This window comes from Nesoenas mayeri (assembly GCF_963082525.1).
Source record: "Nesoenas mayeri genome assembly, chromosome: 6".
NCBI lineage: Eukaryota > Metazoa > Chordata > Aves > Columbiformes > Columbidae > Nesoenas > Nesoenas mayeri.
The window spans coordinates 384,128-397,224 of NC_137545.1; the positions used below are offsets into that span (position 1 = coordinate 384,128).

Here is a 13,097-nt window from a genome sequence, read left to right on the forward strand (position 1 = left end):
GTCTCACCTCCCGCCGGCGGGAGCGGCGAGAGGGCGGGACTTCCGCTGCCAGCAGGGCGGGAACCCGGGGGCGGGAACGCGGCGTTGCTATGGAGACGCGAAGCCAGCGTGAGGGAAGCGTGCGGGCCGCTTCAACAAAATAATAAAAGCCAAATCAGAAACTATTCATTTCTGTTCAGAAACAGCACAATATTTATTTAACATCTTTATATATTTATATATATATATATATAATTTTTTTTTCTGCATTGCAGATTGTGTCAAGTTTTATACATCTCTATTTACAACGATTTAAAATAATTATATTTCATCTCTGGCAGGTATTTACAAAGTCAATAGTAACTACATTTCACATTTCAACAACAGTCAACAGCATTAACCAGCTCAGTAAGACAGTTAGGATAATGGCTTACATGCACCAATAATGATCTGCAACACTTGCCATCTTCAGGTCTAACAAGGAAGATACTTCTATTCCCCTGGTCCCAGCTTAAGGGACGTCGCACAGCAGAGGTCACGGTTACCAAAACCCGCTTGTTCAGTCCTTCCCCGGTACCGAACGGCGACCGCGGGGCCGTCCCGGTGAGCAGGGGCTGCCGCCCCCAACCCAGCCTGTTCACAAGATTAGATAACGCCAAAGCGGTAAAAATCCTCGGATCAGAGAAACAAACCTGGTGTGACAGAAAAAAGTAAGAAAATAATCCTTTTAACCTTTGCAGGATGTTTCCTTTTGCTAGTAAAATTGACGGTATATCCTGTGTTTCTTACGGCGACAAAAACAGATCAAAAGATTCATTGTGAAGTACAGGAATTACAAATTTTAAAAACGCAGCGTGGGGTACCTCGATTTAGTTGTTGGTTTCTTTCATAGCAAATAAAAGCCACCACAGCAAATCTAAAATGTATTAAGAGTATCTGATTTAATTATTAAAAATCTTTATTAGCTTTTTCCTGGAATCTTCGATATGGAAAAAAATGTTAAATGAGTCAATTGTATTTAATTCTATGGTATTTTTCCACGAATAACCAGCTAGTAATAACCACCCGAAAGCGTTCACTATCTGCAAGAAAACAGTAAGAAGTCTTGTTTCAAAGGAACCATTGAACACGGGCACACAAAACACAGACACTCCAGCACTAGGAATCTATTAATACTGCGACAAGTCGGTTTATCCTGAGTGATTGGTAACTGACATCTACTGCACACTCATAAGCCACAAAGTTTTCACTACTTGCGTTTTTCTTAAACTAATAACATGGAAGTGTAGCACAACAAGAATAACTGCCCAAGAGAAAGAACAGTGCCAGGAGCCAGCTCTTGTGCTGCTCCCGCTCCTCCTTGTTCTAGGAAAGGTAACGGTTGCTTCACTCACACTATTTTTCTCTCCGTGGTCAGTTCTGGGGAGCAGGAGGACTCCAGCACGTGGGATCCACTACCCATATGTAAGGAAGTTTCCAGGACAAAGCACCAGAGTCGCTTTACTAGAGACACTCCTCAACAGAAATCTCCTTTTCACCCTCCGAAACCAAAAACCCGCGGGAATTCTACACCACGTTTGCATGACTTGATTAATAATCTCTCCAAAAGTCCAAATTCGAATTGTTTTAAAGAGTTCTATCGCAATGCAAAGATACTCCACGCTGAATTGCTGACATCTCACCGGCTGTGAGGCGCTGGGAGCTCGCAACCAAGGAACTGGTTCATAAAACTCGATCTCATCGCTCTGCTCATCACGCACAAGCTAAAAGGCAGGGCAAGGTTTCACTGCACAGACACAGAGTTGTACTATACATCTGTTCCCACCAACAGCTCCTCAGAAGAACAGCTCGGTCATCCTTCAGATGGGAAGGATAATCTATGGACCCATTTTTAATTCATTTGGTCCCTTTGGTAAAATCTTATGGACACAGGAAAAAAAAAAAGAACACACAGAGGGGAGGAGGGTGGTGTAGAGAAAAAGAAATAAAAGAATGGAAGCAAAAATGGTGATTTTTTCCCTTCAATCGCAAATACAGACAAATAGCGCGGGACAGAATTTTACTAAATCAGTTTCTGGAAGCTGTAATGCACCCTCGGCCTCATCCGGCTTGCTTCTGAACTGCTAACATCACCGCCCCTGGCACTCGCCAAGCTCAGCAGGCGAGCTGGTCTGAGACGCCAGCTGCCCTCTTCCAAAATCTTGTTCCACCATCTATTATCTCTTGCAACAAACTTGACGAGGGCCGCGTGGGAACCCTCACCCGTGTCAGCCCAGCCGCCCACGGGCGCCCCTCCCCGGCCGGGGGGCTCCCGGCTCCTCGCTGGCCACAGCGTGCGCGGTTCGACAGCGCGATACACGGACTGGCTCACACAACACCCGGGCGCCAGCGGCCGCCCGGGATCACCAACACATTTCCACAGCCAAGGAGCCAGTGAGGGAACAGACCGAGAAACAATCAAGAGAGATTAAGGCTCATGTGCTAGAAGAGCATTTAAAATACTGAAGAAAACGTAAAATATTGAACATCTTGATATAAACCAAGAATGCAATGCAAGTACAGAGGATCTGGCTTTGTTGCTTACCATGGAAGAGTAATATTTTGCAACTTTAGTCCTGTAATTATCCTAAACAAGAAATTTAAATGAATTTCCAAAGGGGCACGTTTACTCTTCCGATGCAAACTATTCCTCTGATGTAAACGGTTGTTCCAAACGAGACCCGGCTAACGGCTTTAATGGTATACGAAACGGGCCAAGGTAGCGATATCTTTGGCAAGGAGAGAACTGCAGAATTTAAGGATGAGATGATTGGATTTACTAACGTCAGAAACATCTTTTTGCTCTGTGTGCAGTACACACATTTCACTCAAACACGTCCCATTCTGTTTCCCAGCACCCAGTCTGTACTGCTGGATTTTGATGATTTTACTCAAAAAGGCATTCTTGCTTCTCAGCCTTCAAATTGATTTAGATTTGTAAGCCAAGACAAACAAAAATGTCTAGTTTGTGAGCGAAGCTAAAATGCTGAACGCTTGAAAGAGCTACCCCTTGGTTCAGGATAAAATAGGACGAGTTTAAACCGTCAGGTTAAAATACAGCCATAGCATAGAATTATCTATTCCAAAATTAGGTGTTTGTTTTTTTTTTTTCAAAATAGAATTCTCTGAACATGTTATACATTAAATATTGAGGAAAATTTCCCTGGAGCTAAAATTTTCCAAGAACACTAAGAATCTTCATTAAAGAAGTAAAACAAACCACATAGTATCTGGAGACAAAAAGGGGGAGAGTTGGGGTCACCTTACTACAGAGTAGCTTTGTCACCATTAAGATGCAGGTTTCCCCCTTCATCTTCAAAAATATGTTCATATTTACATACAGTATACACACAGTTGAGGCAATTGATTGTCAACATGTGACAAATGTATGTACCTACCCACGCACAAGTAAACCTCACATGGTGAGAAAAACCCTGTCCCAGTAAACTCCAGTATTCATAAGTAGTGCAAATAAATACTTTGTCAGAAAACAACTTTTTTTTCTCACTATTTAGATGTTCAAACAGATCACTGTAATTATGTTAAAGCTAGCAGGAGTATGTTGGAAATGCTGAATTTAAGACCAACACACTTGCAAACTACAAATACCAGATCTAACGCTTACTGGCTGCAACATGATGTTCAGCATCACGGAATGAAGTTTGCTGTTAAAAAACTGATCCAAATTCACATCAGAAAGGGGGTTCAAAGAAATGTGCATTTTAAATGGACAGTGACACGCAAGGTCTCCAAATGAAAACTGAAAGGATAACACAGCAATTTAAACTGTCGGCTTGTGACATCCATTTTAACAGCTATTTTTACTTCATCACTTCGCTGCCTGCAGGATGAGAAAACGGCTGATTGTTCAACCCAAAAGCCGCTCACAATAAACCCCTGAAAAGAATCATCAAGCTAGAGTTTAAGCAATCCAAACATTTCATCTTTTCTTAAAATTATAAAGCCCTACAAGAATGCGTTGCAAAATGGCAGCATATCGTGATGTGGTAAAAACCGTGTCAAGGAATAACTCATTTATCCCTACTTACATGAGTATATACATCAAAACATAGTACCCACACTTCCGTGTCTAAGGATTACAGGCATGTGCATGCGTGTGCACATACACGGGGAAAATCGCAGCGTTCTGCTTCTTGACCTTCTTTTCCAGCGCTGCGGTCGCACTGAAACGCTGCAGAACTCTAAATCTAGTGCCTCACGTCAAGTACCAAATGTTCCAAAAGCAGGCCCAGCAGAGTGAATTCAGGATCAAGAGATGCACGTCTAAACATCTGCCACAGGTGTCGGAAGAGTTCAGCATGTTTTGTATTTTCTTTAACACTTAGCACATAGAACCAGAAAGCCAGCAGCTAATTCCCCTCAATCCACATCCCAGACGCTTTTGATTTTGTTTCTGCTGCAGTACCTGGAGCTGCACCGAGCCCGTTATCACAGCTGCTTTGGGGGTACTGGTGGTGAATCACGTTGTGAGGCACAGGTTGAACAGCACTCATCCGAACAACGACAAAACAAGCTCCCAACAACTGAAACGTGGCACAAAAAGGGCGATTTGAAGGAGTTACAGATGTACCGCATCAGCACGCACTCTTTTCACAGGCATAAATTGGAACTCTGAAGCCTGATATGGTGTAGGTATATATACACAAGAACAAACCAAAACACAGCGGATGAAACAGTAACAAAAGGCACATCATCAAAATGAGAACCGTAAAAATATCTTAAAAGACAGTTTGACTGAAGTTTTAACCCATTCCAACTCATGCACATACATGTGAGTTCCCAATCTGAAGTCACTGACTTGCCTCACTTTCCAGAAACAGTTTGTGTGGACCCCCCCCCCCACACATACATATATATATATATATATTTAAGTCGTAAAATTTGGCCTGATGCCAATTTAAGTGTCCTAAAATTTCTGGAGGAATGCTGATAATGGCAAATGTGGGGAGTAGGGAACCTTGCTAATGAACAACTCGACTTTTTAAAATACTAAAATAAAGTCATTCTTAAAAAGCTGGCTGACACTCCTGATCTCTTCTTTCCCAAAAGCAAATTATTTGGTCCTTTTCAGCTTCTAGTGACGGCTATTTAATAGAATTTCCTTCATGATGCTCTCTACAAACTACAAAGTTTGCACGTTCAGCCACAATCTACCCACTGTATCCACTAGCAAAACTTTATAAAATAGAATTTAACCACACACAGCTTTTGACATTTTAATAGAAAATGCCTTGTAGCTTAATCCCAGCTTTACCGTAGTTCCATCTGTGTGTGACTGGTGGTCCTTCAAGATTAATTCCATTTTAGAAACTGTAAGGTTTTCTTTGCCACGATGATTCCATTTACTCTTTAACTGAATTTCTGCATCAGTCCAGATGTGTTTAACTCACTTCACGAATGGAAGATATGAAGACTAGGCTACCAAAGTCAAACCACAAAAAACCCTTCAAATATTTAGAGTTCTATTTGAAATCAAGAGATTCAAAAGAAAAAAACCACAACGACCACCAAGTACCAGCAATGTCAGTGTCCTGAATTGCCAAGACTATAATCCAAAGGCCGTCTGCTATTTCTATCTGCTCACATTCGTTCTTCACGGTGACAGTGAAACCAGAATGCCCATGTAAAGACCGTAACTCTTTCCTGTGGGTTTACAACTTGTAGACTTCCATGATATCATCCACGACTTACAGATAGGGGGTGAACTTCCCCCTTTTCTCTCTAGCAACCCCAAAAGAGAGAGAGACGGAGGGAGAGCGGCCACCGCTCTCCCAGGTAAGCAGAAAGGTGCTTCCAAGCCGTGTTCTCTAGCGCAGGTACCAGTCAGTGCCCACACACACGGGATACACATTCAAGGCTTGGCTCTATGGCATGAGCTCCAAATTCTCCAGAGCAGGGTCAATCCACTAAAATAAAGAGTTAAAAAACCCTAAATGGATTATACATATCAAGGCAATCAAGTGTGATCCTTCTGGGAAAACAGGACTGTCGGTACCCCTTTGCACAAATGGTTGAAGCTTCAGTGTTTCTAGCAAAATACCATCTCTATCAAACTATCATCTCTGTCCCCAAGACAGCCCACGAAGAGTACGGTCTGTCGGGACTGCGGGATCCTTCAAATGACTCCACAACTGAACTTGGGGTCATTGAGAAAGCAGCTGAGAGGGGCAGAGGTGTCCAACAGCCAAGACACCATAGAAAGCAGCCTGAAAAATACCCTTGACCCAAACACACCTTTCAATTCAGTGATCAGCACCTCATAAGAACAACAACAAAACCAGAGCAGGGCTAGCCGTTAATTCCTGGGAAGGCGGTGTTTCCCTCCCGCTTACGCACCAAGCTGCTCCCACAGCGCGGCGGCGTCTCCGTGTCAGTCTATCAGCAGAACAACCCTGTGTCCTGGAGGGGAAGACATGTGGCATCACACATGGCTACAACGCCATTAGAAGTGCATTGTAACCTACATTATCTACTGAGAATCCTCTCTCAGAGGGAAAACAACTCATTCACACGCATGTCTCAGTTGCTGAACATCAAAAGCTTCTGGGATGAGAGACCGAGGGCAGGCAAGAGAACAACTACCCTCATTTTAATGAAAAAAGTGCTGTAGGCAGCCAGGAGCAGCAATGACAATCCCCTCCCCAGAACTGACTGCACAGACTCAGAGAGGTCCAAAGTCGCACTCGAATCTCTGAGGCACTCCTGGTTCTGAGAAAGAAAAGTCATGATCCAGTAGTCTTTGCAGTACTGTAGACTGAGAAAACAAACCCGTTTCTATTTCTTAACAAAGCCAAAGCATCAGCTCATAGGGATCACATTCACCATTTCCGCCAGTGTCTCCAGTCTCACAGTGTTGAAATGGGACTGATCAGCCTACGATGGATTGCACGTCACCCAAGGAGAAAGGAAGGCATGGAAAAAGGCATACAGTACGTTATATACCGCTTCACAACCATGGGTACGAGGTGGGGGGAGGATGAAGGTGAGGGAGGAATTATTGCTGTTTCAGTAATACAGTATGAGAGCTGAACCAAATCAAACAAGACCACAACAGTCAGGATTTTCACACTGCGGGATGGCGGTTCCTGTTTAGCCTAAGGATGAACTTGCCTGGGGATTGAGGGGAAAGAGGGAGTCGTAAGGAAGGGAGTCAAAGTTACACCTGGGATATCAGCTGCATATTGAAACTTGGAGATCGAGACTGCTTGGTCAGGGGAGCTCCTGGGGGAAGGAGATCTTTACCTTCCCCAGCTTGGCCTAGTCGGTCCTCCTGTAGGCTGATGGTCGAGAAACGATTGGTGTTGCCAGCTGCCAGGTTGGTAACACCCTCTGTACCAGCTCCAACACTGGAGCCCGCTTGACTGCCGTTCACATAGTCAAAGGATTTACTGGAGGAAGCACTGGCGGTCCTGATCAGGCTCAAACTGTTGGCTTTGGGCACCACCTGCCCAGCAGGCAGGCTGAGGTGTTTCTTCGTAGGTGTCATCTCGATGATATCTGCCCCGAGGTCGGTGGATTGGTGCATGTACTGCTTCCGAGCTACTGAATCTCGAGGGCTCTCATTGGATTTTGCTGCAGAAGAGGTTTCTTTGTCCTTAGCAGAACGCCCACTTGCTGTTTTCCTGAAGCTGCCCTTCTGGGATGCGCATGACTGAGGTTTGGTCCCAACTGGCTGGCTGCTGAGGGAAGCTCCTGATGAAAAGCCTTCATCAGCATCATTAAGGTTCACAGATTCCTCTTTTCCATTTACACCTTCAGCATCTATTAAGAAAAAAACAGAAGCGACCAAAAGAGCCCAAATCAGCCAGAACACACGGCAAGCTTTCAAGTTGCATGAAGACAAAGATGTGCACGGAAAGTCAAAACAAACCTCGTTCACCAATCCACCTGGTTTCCACTTGCTTAAAAATTTCTGATTCTCAGCCAATAATCTTCCTCTCATATTTAGCAGAATAAAGGAATCTAACAATAAGTACTCCCTGAGCTTAATTTGCCTTTCCTTTTAACAGTCAGAACATCACCCGAACTCTGTCTATAAACAGGAAGAACCGGGCCCCATTTGGTTAACTTGTTTTAGTTCTGTCTGCAGATGTGGCTCTTCCTACAGGTGGCTAAAAAAAAAGGTTATTTTTATCCTATTTTGAGGCAAGATCCAAGGACATTCAGGATCTCTGCCAGCCAGAGGAAGCTGTGTGGAGTGCTCGGTAAGTTGAGGACTAGGCTGTTTCTTAGGCCAGGCCTTGCAAGGCTCCAGAGGCAGGCGGCTGCCCTTGGGCACAGCTGGCGCTTCCACCAATGTGCTGTTGGAGATGAACTTGCTCCTAGTTCTCTCTCCTCCAGAGCTCAATCCCCCCTGCGTTGCCAGCAACCCTATGCAGAGGCTTCCACCATATCTGCTTTTCTCTCATCATATGGATTTTTCAGAGGAAAAAACCCACCCTTGTATTAAGAGAAAGTGAACCTCTGAAACACCTCATGTTGGAGAGGAGGCATTTTTCTTTTAATGGCGGTCTCAGGAAAAAAAAAAGAAAAAAAAGCCCAAACTTCCTTCTTAAATCCTTGTTTTGGGGCCTATGATAAGATTAGGGCTGCGCAAATATACTTCTTTCTTTTTTTAGATCTTATTTTAGCCCTTTTTCTAAGATTCAAGTGCTCAAAAGAAGAGATATTATTTCAATAGAAAACCGAACAGCATTCAATTTTCAAAACTGAAAACAGAGCTTGAATTTTTGCTCCATATATCTCATTTCAGTGGGAAAAAGCCATAAAGTTTAACCACGTTAGCAAAAAATGAGACATCCAGGCTATAAGGAATTTGCTTTTCTTTATAAAAGCTGTGAAGCCTGATGATTTGAGGGAAATGTGCAAAAGCGATGGATCTGTCCCAGCTAAAGCCACTTCACCGCTTTACTTGCTGCTGAGCATCTGGTTATAAGAGACCTTGGGCCACCTCCAGAACAAACCATTCTGAGAGCAATGCAATGGGAGATTATTCTCTGGTTTTCTACTGTTCTGTTTGAGCCTGTAGCCTTCCAGAAGCAGAAAGGCAATACAGTGCACGTTACTGCAGTCTTCCTTCCTCAGGAAAGCCTTTCGCTTCAGAAAACGAAGCGTCTTTGATTTCAAGGGCTGTTACCAAAATGAAGAGTCCTTCACCTGCTTTAACCTCCTGTAACCGTATTTAAAATACAAATACCTTCGCCCTCTCCTGCCCACCCTGTCTGGTCAAACTAGGCCTTCATCTTCTCATTGAGAGCTAAGTGTATTTTCTTACATTAGACAGTGATATATTTTATTCCCAATTCACCACATCTCCATTCCACCCCCCGCCCTTCCCACACATAATCAAAGACGCTAATAAAAATGACATAACTGGAGCATACTGAAAGCAAGAGCACTTTTCCAATAAACCAGCGCTCGTGTTTCTTCGTATAATCATGCAAAGCTGGATGGAAGCGTGTTTGGTTACAAGCAGCCATAGCAGCAGCTCAAGTCCCCTCTCAAGCCCTTGTGATTCAAAGGCAAGCTGTGTAGCTCCAGACAATGGGCTTTTTATGATCACAAGAACATCAGTCCTCTTCAAAGCTGCTGTTAAACCACTGCTGAGTAACATACGCTAAACCAGACGCTCCTGTTCAGGGACAGTGACGCGAAAGAGCCGCATGGAAAAGTGGCACTTAAGCCACAGAATTTATAGACGAGACTGAGAGGGGTCGTTGCAAGTTTTTGGACGCTGCACCCATACAGAGGCCCAAGCAGCTCAGCAGTGCTTGAAAATGAAGAAGATAGAGAAGACAACATGCAAGAGAATTTCTGTCTAGTGAGATCCATCTACCTCCAGTTGTTTTCAGTGGGACTGAAGTAATTCAAACACATATTATTTTCTCAATATGTGCTATTTTTCCTCTAAAAAAATGTTTGTTTTCCCTAATGGACCAACAAGACAGTTAAAAGAGGAAAATAGAAACTGAACTCCTCCCAAGCATTCTTCCCATTGTAAGGCCAGAAGAGCCAGTGCAAGCAGACAGAAATCACATCCATTGCACTGCAGCGTGTGGTCAGGACTCCCACTGCTCCTTAGCACAATGAGTCTGGCCCTAAAGAATTGGTTATTTAGGCCTGTACATAATTAATGCTGCAGATGCAGACACAGCATTCGCCTCTGCCCCAAAATAGTGTAACTGGAAGTAAATACCTCGTAAGGCATTACTGAGTCATTCTTGAAATCTTCTGCCTTTTCCCACTTATCAGGTCAAAACACCAAGTTGAGGGAGGGGTTTTATGCAGCTATTTAAAGTGACTTTTATTCCGTTTATCCTTCGCATACCTGGAGGCTGAAAAGTCACTAGAAATGATCAGCCCCTCGCTAGATTGTTTGATATCAAAATTATATTTACGTGAGGAAATTTGCCAGCTGAAGCTTTCTGTGACATCAGCATCAGGAGAGTAACAGACGGTTCCATATACACAGACAGTTCTTTACTGATAATCAAGCTAAAGTCCGTTCCTTGGCCTTCTCCTCGAGGTTATCAGCCGGCAGAATTCAGTTCACCCCAAAATACAATTACCCATTGCTCCTGCTGCAGAAGTCACAGGCGTCCAGCCCACTTCTGCTGCAGCGCAGCCTGCGGAACGATGCCCGATTCAAGAGCACCCAATTACACAGATGTCTCCAAACAAACCAAGGCCAGAAGGCCACATCCCACCAGCTCCCCATCTCCTCCAGAAGGTTCTCTGCAGCTGAGGACTTCTCCATGTCCTTCAGGTCATGCACATGCAAAGTTGGGTGCAATGGAGTTAGACCAGCCGAACAAGGGCATTCAGGAGAAGACAGGACTCATTTACTGAGCATGCTCAAACTCACTGTGCACCAAGGGGCAGACAACAATCCCGCACTAAACATTTTTGTACAACTATCTTCTACAGAAGTATGGTGTCTTAAATATTGTTTGATAGCAACTCTGATTCTGCGATAACGCTGTATCCAATTTCCAAATTCTCCAGATTATTGTTTGCAGAAGGACAAATCTGAAACCTATGTAGCTTATATCCAAATGTGCAAATAAATCTAATTTACTATCATCTGATATATTTATAGAGGCTGGAAAAAACAGAGGAATGTTCAGATAGAAGACTTCGGGTAGGAGAACACTTGAAAATACATTTAACTAAATTTACAAGAAATCCTCATCTCTGAGGAGGAATCACGGTTCAAGTTCAGTACTCGAAACTGTGTCTTTTATGGAGTAAAGATGAGAAAATTAACAAATGAACTTAAGCAAAATGAATTTCTTCTGCTGTCGTTGGCTGCAGAGCAGGCATCTGCAGTCCTACAGCCCTTGTGTGGATAGCACGACCCAGAAAGCAGGCAGTGATTGTTTCTAAAGGCTTTAGAAACACAATAATCTGATCTCCTGTTGAAAATACAAGCACTTTTGTGGTACTTGTCTTTAGAGCGGCTGTCTCATTCATGTGAATGAGCTGTATGCGTTATGAATTTTCAGCTGAAGGATGACTGGCAAATTAAAGCATCAGCAGTTGTGTATGTGTCTTAGATAGGCTTGACTTTTACAAGGAACAGGAGACGTCGTTTCTGGAAATTTCAATACTGCAGACTGACAGGACACTATTGTAATAAAGCTTTTGCCAAATCCGCTTATACCATCTACTTTTCAGGACCAGATTCATGTCCACCTGGTGCATTTTTTCCTCCTGAATATTAGATTAAACATGCTCAGTAATAGAAAGTTTCCAAGCAATCCCAAAGCTCTCGGCTATTAGCCCTTGTTTTGATTTGATTTTTTTGCCATGCCAAGCAGTCTTTCACCACACAGATGCAAGCCCCAGGCCAGCCCACGTGATAACAAAAGGTAGTACCTGACCTGATGTTAGGTCTATAGGGGACGCGTGTATTGCAAAGAGAAGCTAATACACCCTGGGATAGCGGAAACACACACTAGAATGGAAAGAAGTTCTGCTTGGGGATAGGGAGCCGGGATCCTCCTCCAGCAACTGCCTCACTGACTTGTGCCTCCTCATCTCTGTCCTACCCTCTGGAGTGGCTGGCGCCAGGCTGGGCTCCGGGGAGCCGTGCTCAGGGGTCCTGCGCATCGGCGCCTCCCCCTCGTGCTCCCGCTTGGTCCCTAGGTCAGCGGAGCCGTGTTGGAGCGGCGAGCCAGGGATGCTTGAGTCAGCCTCGTTTGAGAAGTCAAAGCCATCTGGGATTCAACATACAACATTTTAGTGCTCTTCTGTTCCTCTCGTGGCATTTCGAGCCAGGCAGGGAGAAGAGAAGATTTACGCGGACACGGAACAAACACAAAACACTACCCATGCTTATTGAAGCTTGTGAGAACACCCACGGCAAGGGACAGGTGGGCTCTACTGCAGAGCAGAGACTAGCGAATGGATATATACAGTGAGGACAAACACAACCCCGAGCCCTGAAAACAGGAGACAGCTACTTGCTGTCCTGGACATCCCCGTTCAGCTGAATCACAGAATGTTAGGGACCAGAGCTCATCAAATCTTCTTGCACATGATACAGAAGAAGAAAAGAAGTAGCACCGCAGTAAAATATGTAATCTTTGTTCTCAGATTCTGTTACCCTCCGTTTATTTTTAGGTTATTCTACTGTTTACTTTCAGCCATTTATGCAGCCTTTTAAAAACCAATGTTTTCTATATGCAGCAACAAAGCTTTGTAGGCGTGACAAAGCGGTTTCAAAGCAAGACTTCTGCTACACCTACACTGAAGATGTCATCGCATCAAGATAATTATTACTATGTATGTATTTTCTTTCTTCATACAGCCAAGCAGAATTCCACAGAACGTAAGTACTCACTGAGGAGAAACAAGGATTGATTCCAAGCTAGCCAAAGCTGTTTTATGACACGGGCCATAGCATGGCAGGAGTGTGACATTCAGCTTTTCCCTCTCTCGCTGCCTTCAGTAGTATTAGTAGCCGGACCTCCGTCAAGGTCTGGATAATGCCATTCATTCCCTGAGCTATTTATGACCGAAGGCAGTTGAGGTTTAGGGTGGATTAAAGAAAGAAC

At 44.0% G+C, this 13,097-nt stretch overlaps 1 protein-coding gene across 7 annotated transcripts in view; it reads right to left on the reverse strand.

Moving 5' to 3' along the window:
• Positions 1-103: 103 nt before the first annotated feature.
• Positions 104-13,097, reverse strand: part of HYCC2 (hyccin PI4KA lipid kinase complex subunit 2) — a gene marked incomplete at its 3' end in the record, with an annotated part of 49,436 nt that continues 36,442 nt past the window's right edge. For 4 of the 7 annotated variants that reach the window (XM_080346734.1, XM_080346733.1, XM_080346736.1 and 1 more), the window contains one exon: positions 7,196-7,800. In XM_080346734.1, coding sequence (XP_080202860.1) covers positions 7,196-7,800 — 605 coding nt within the window. Of the gene's footprint in view, positions 130-190; positions 672-7,195; positions 7,801-12,089; positions 12,258-13,097 lie in introns of those variants that run through there. The other 3 variants (XR_013922274.1, XM_080346737.1, XM_080346738.1) reach the window with 3 other exon arrangements.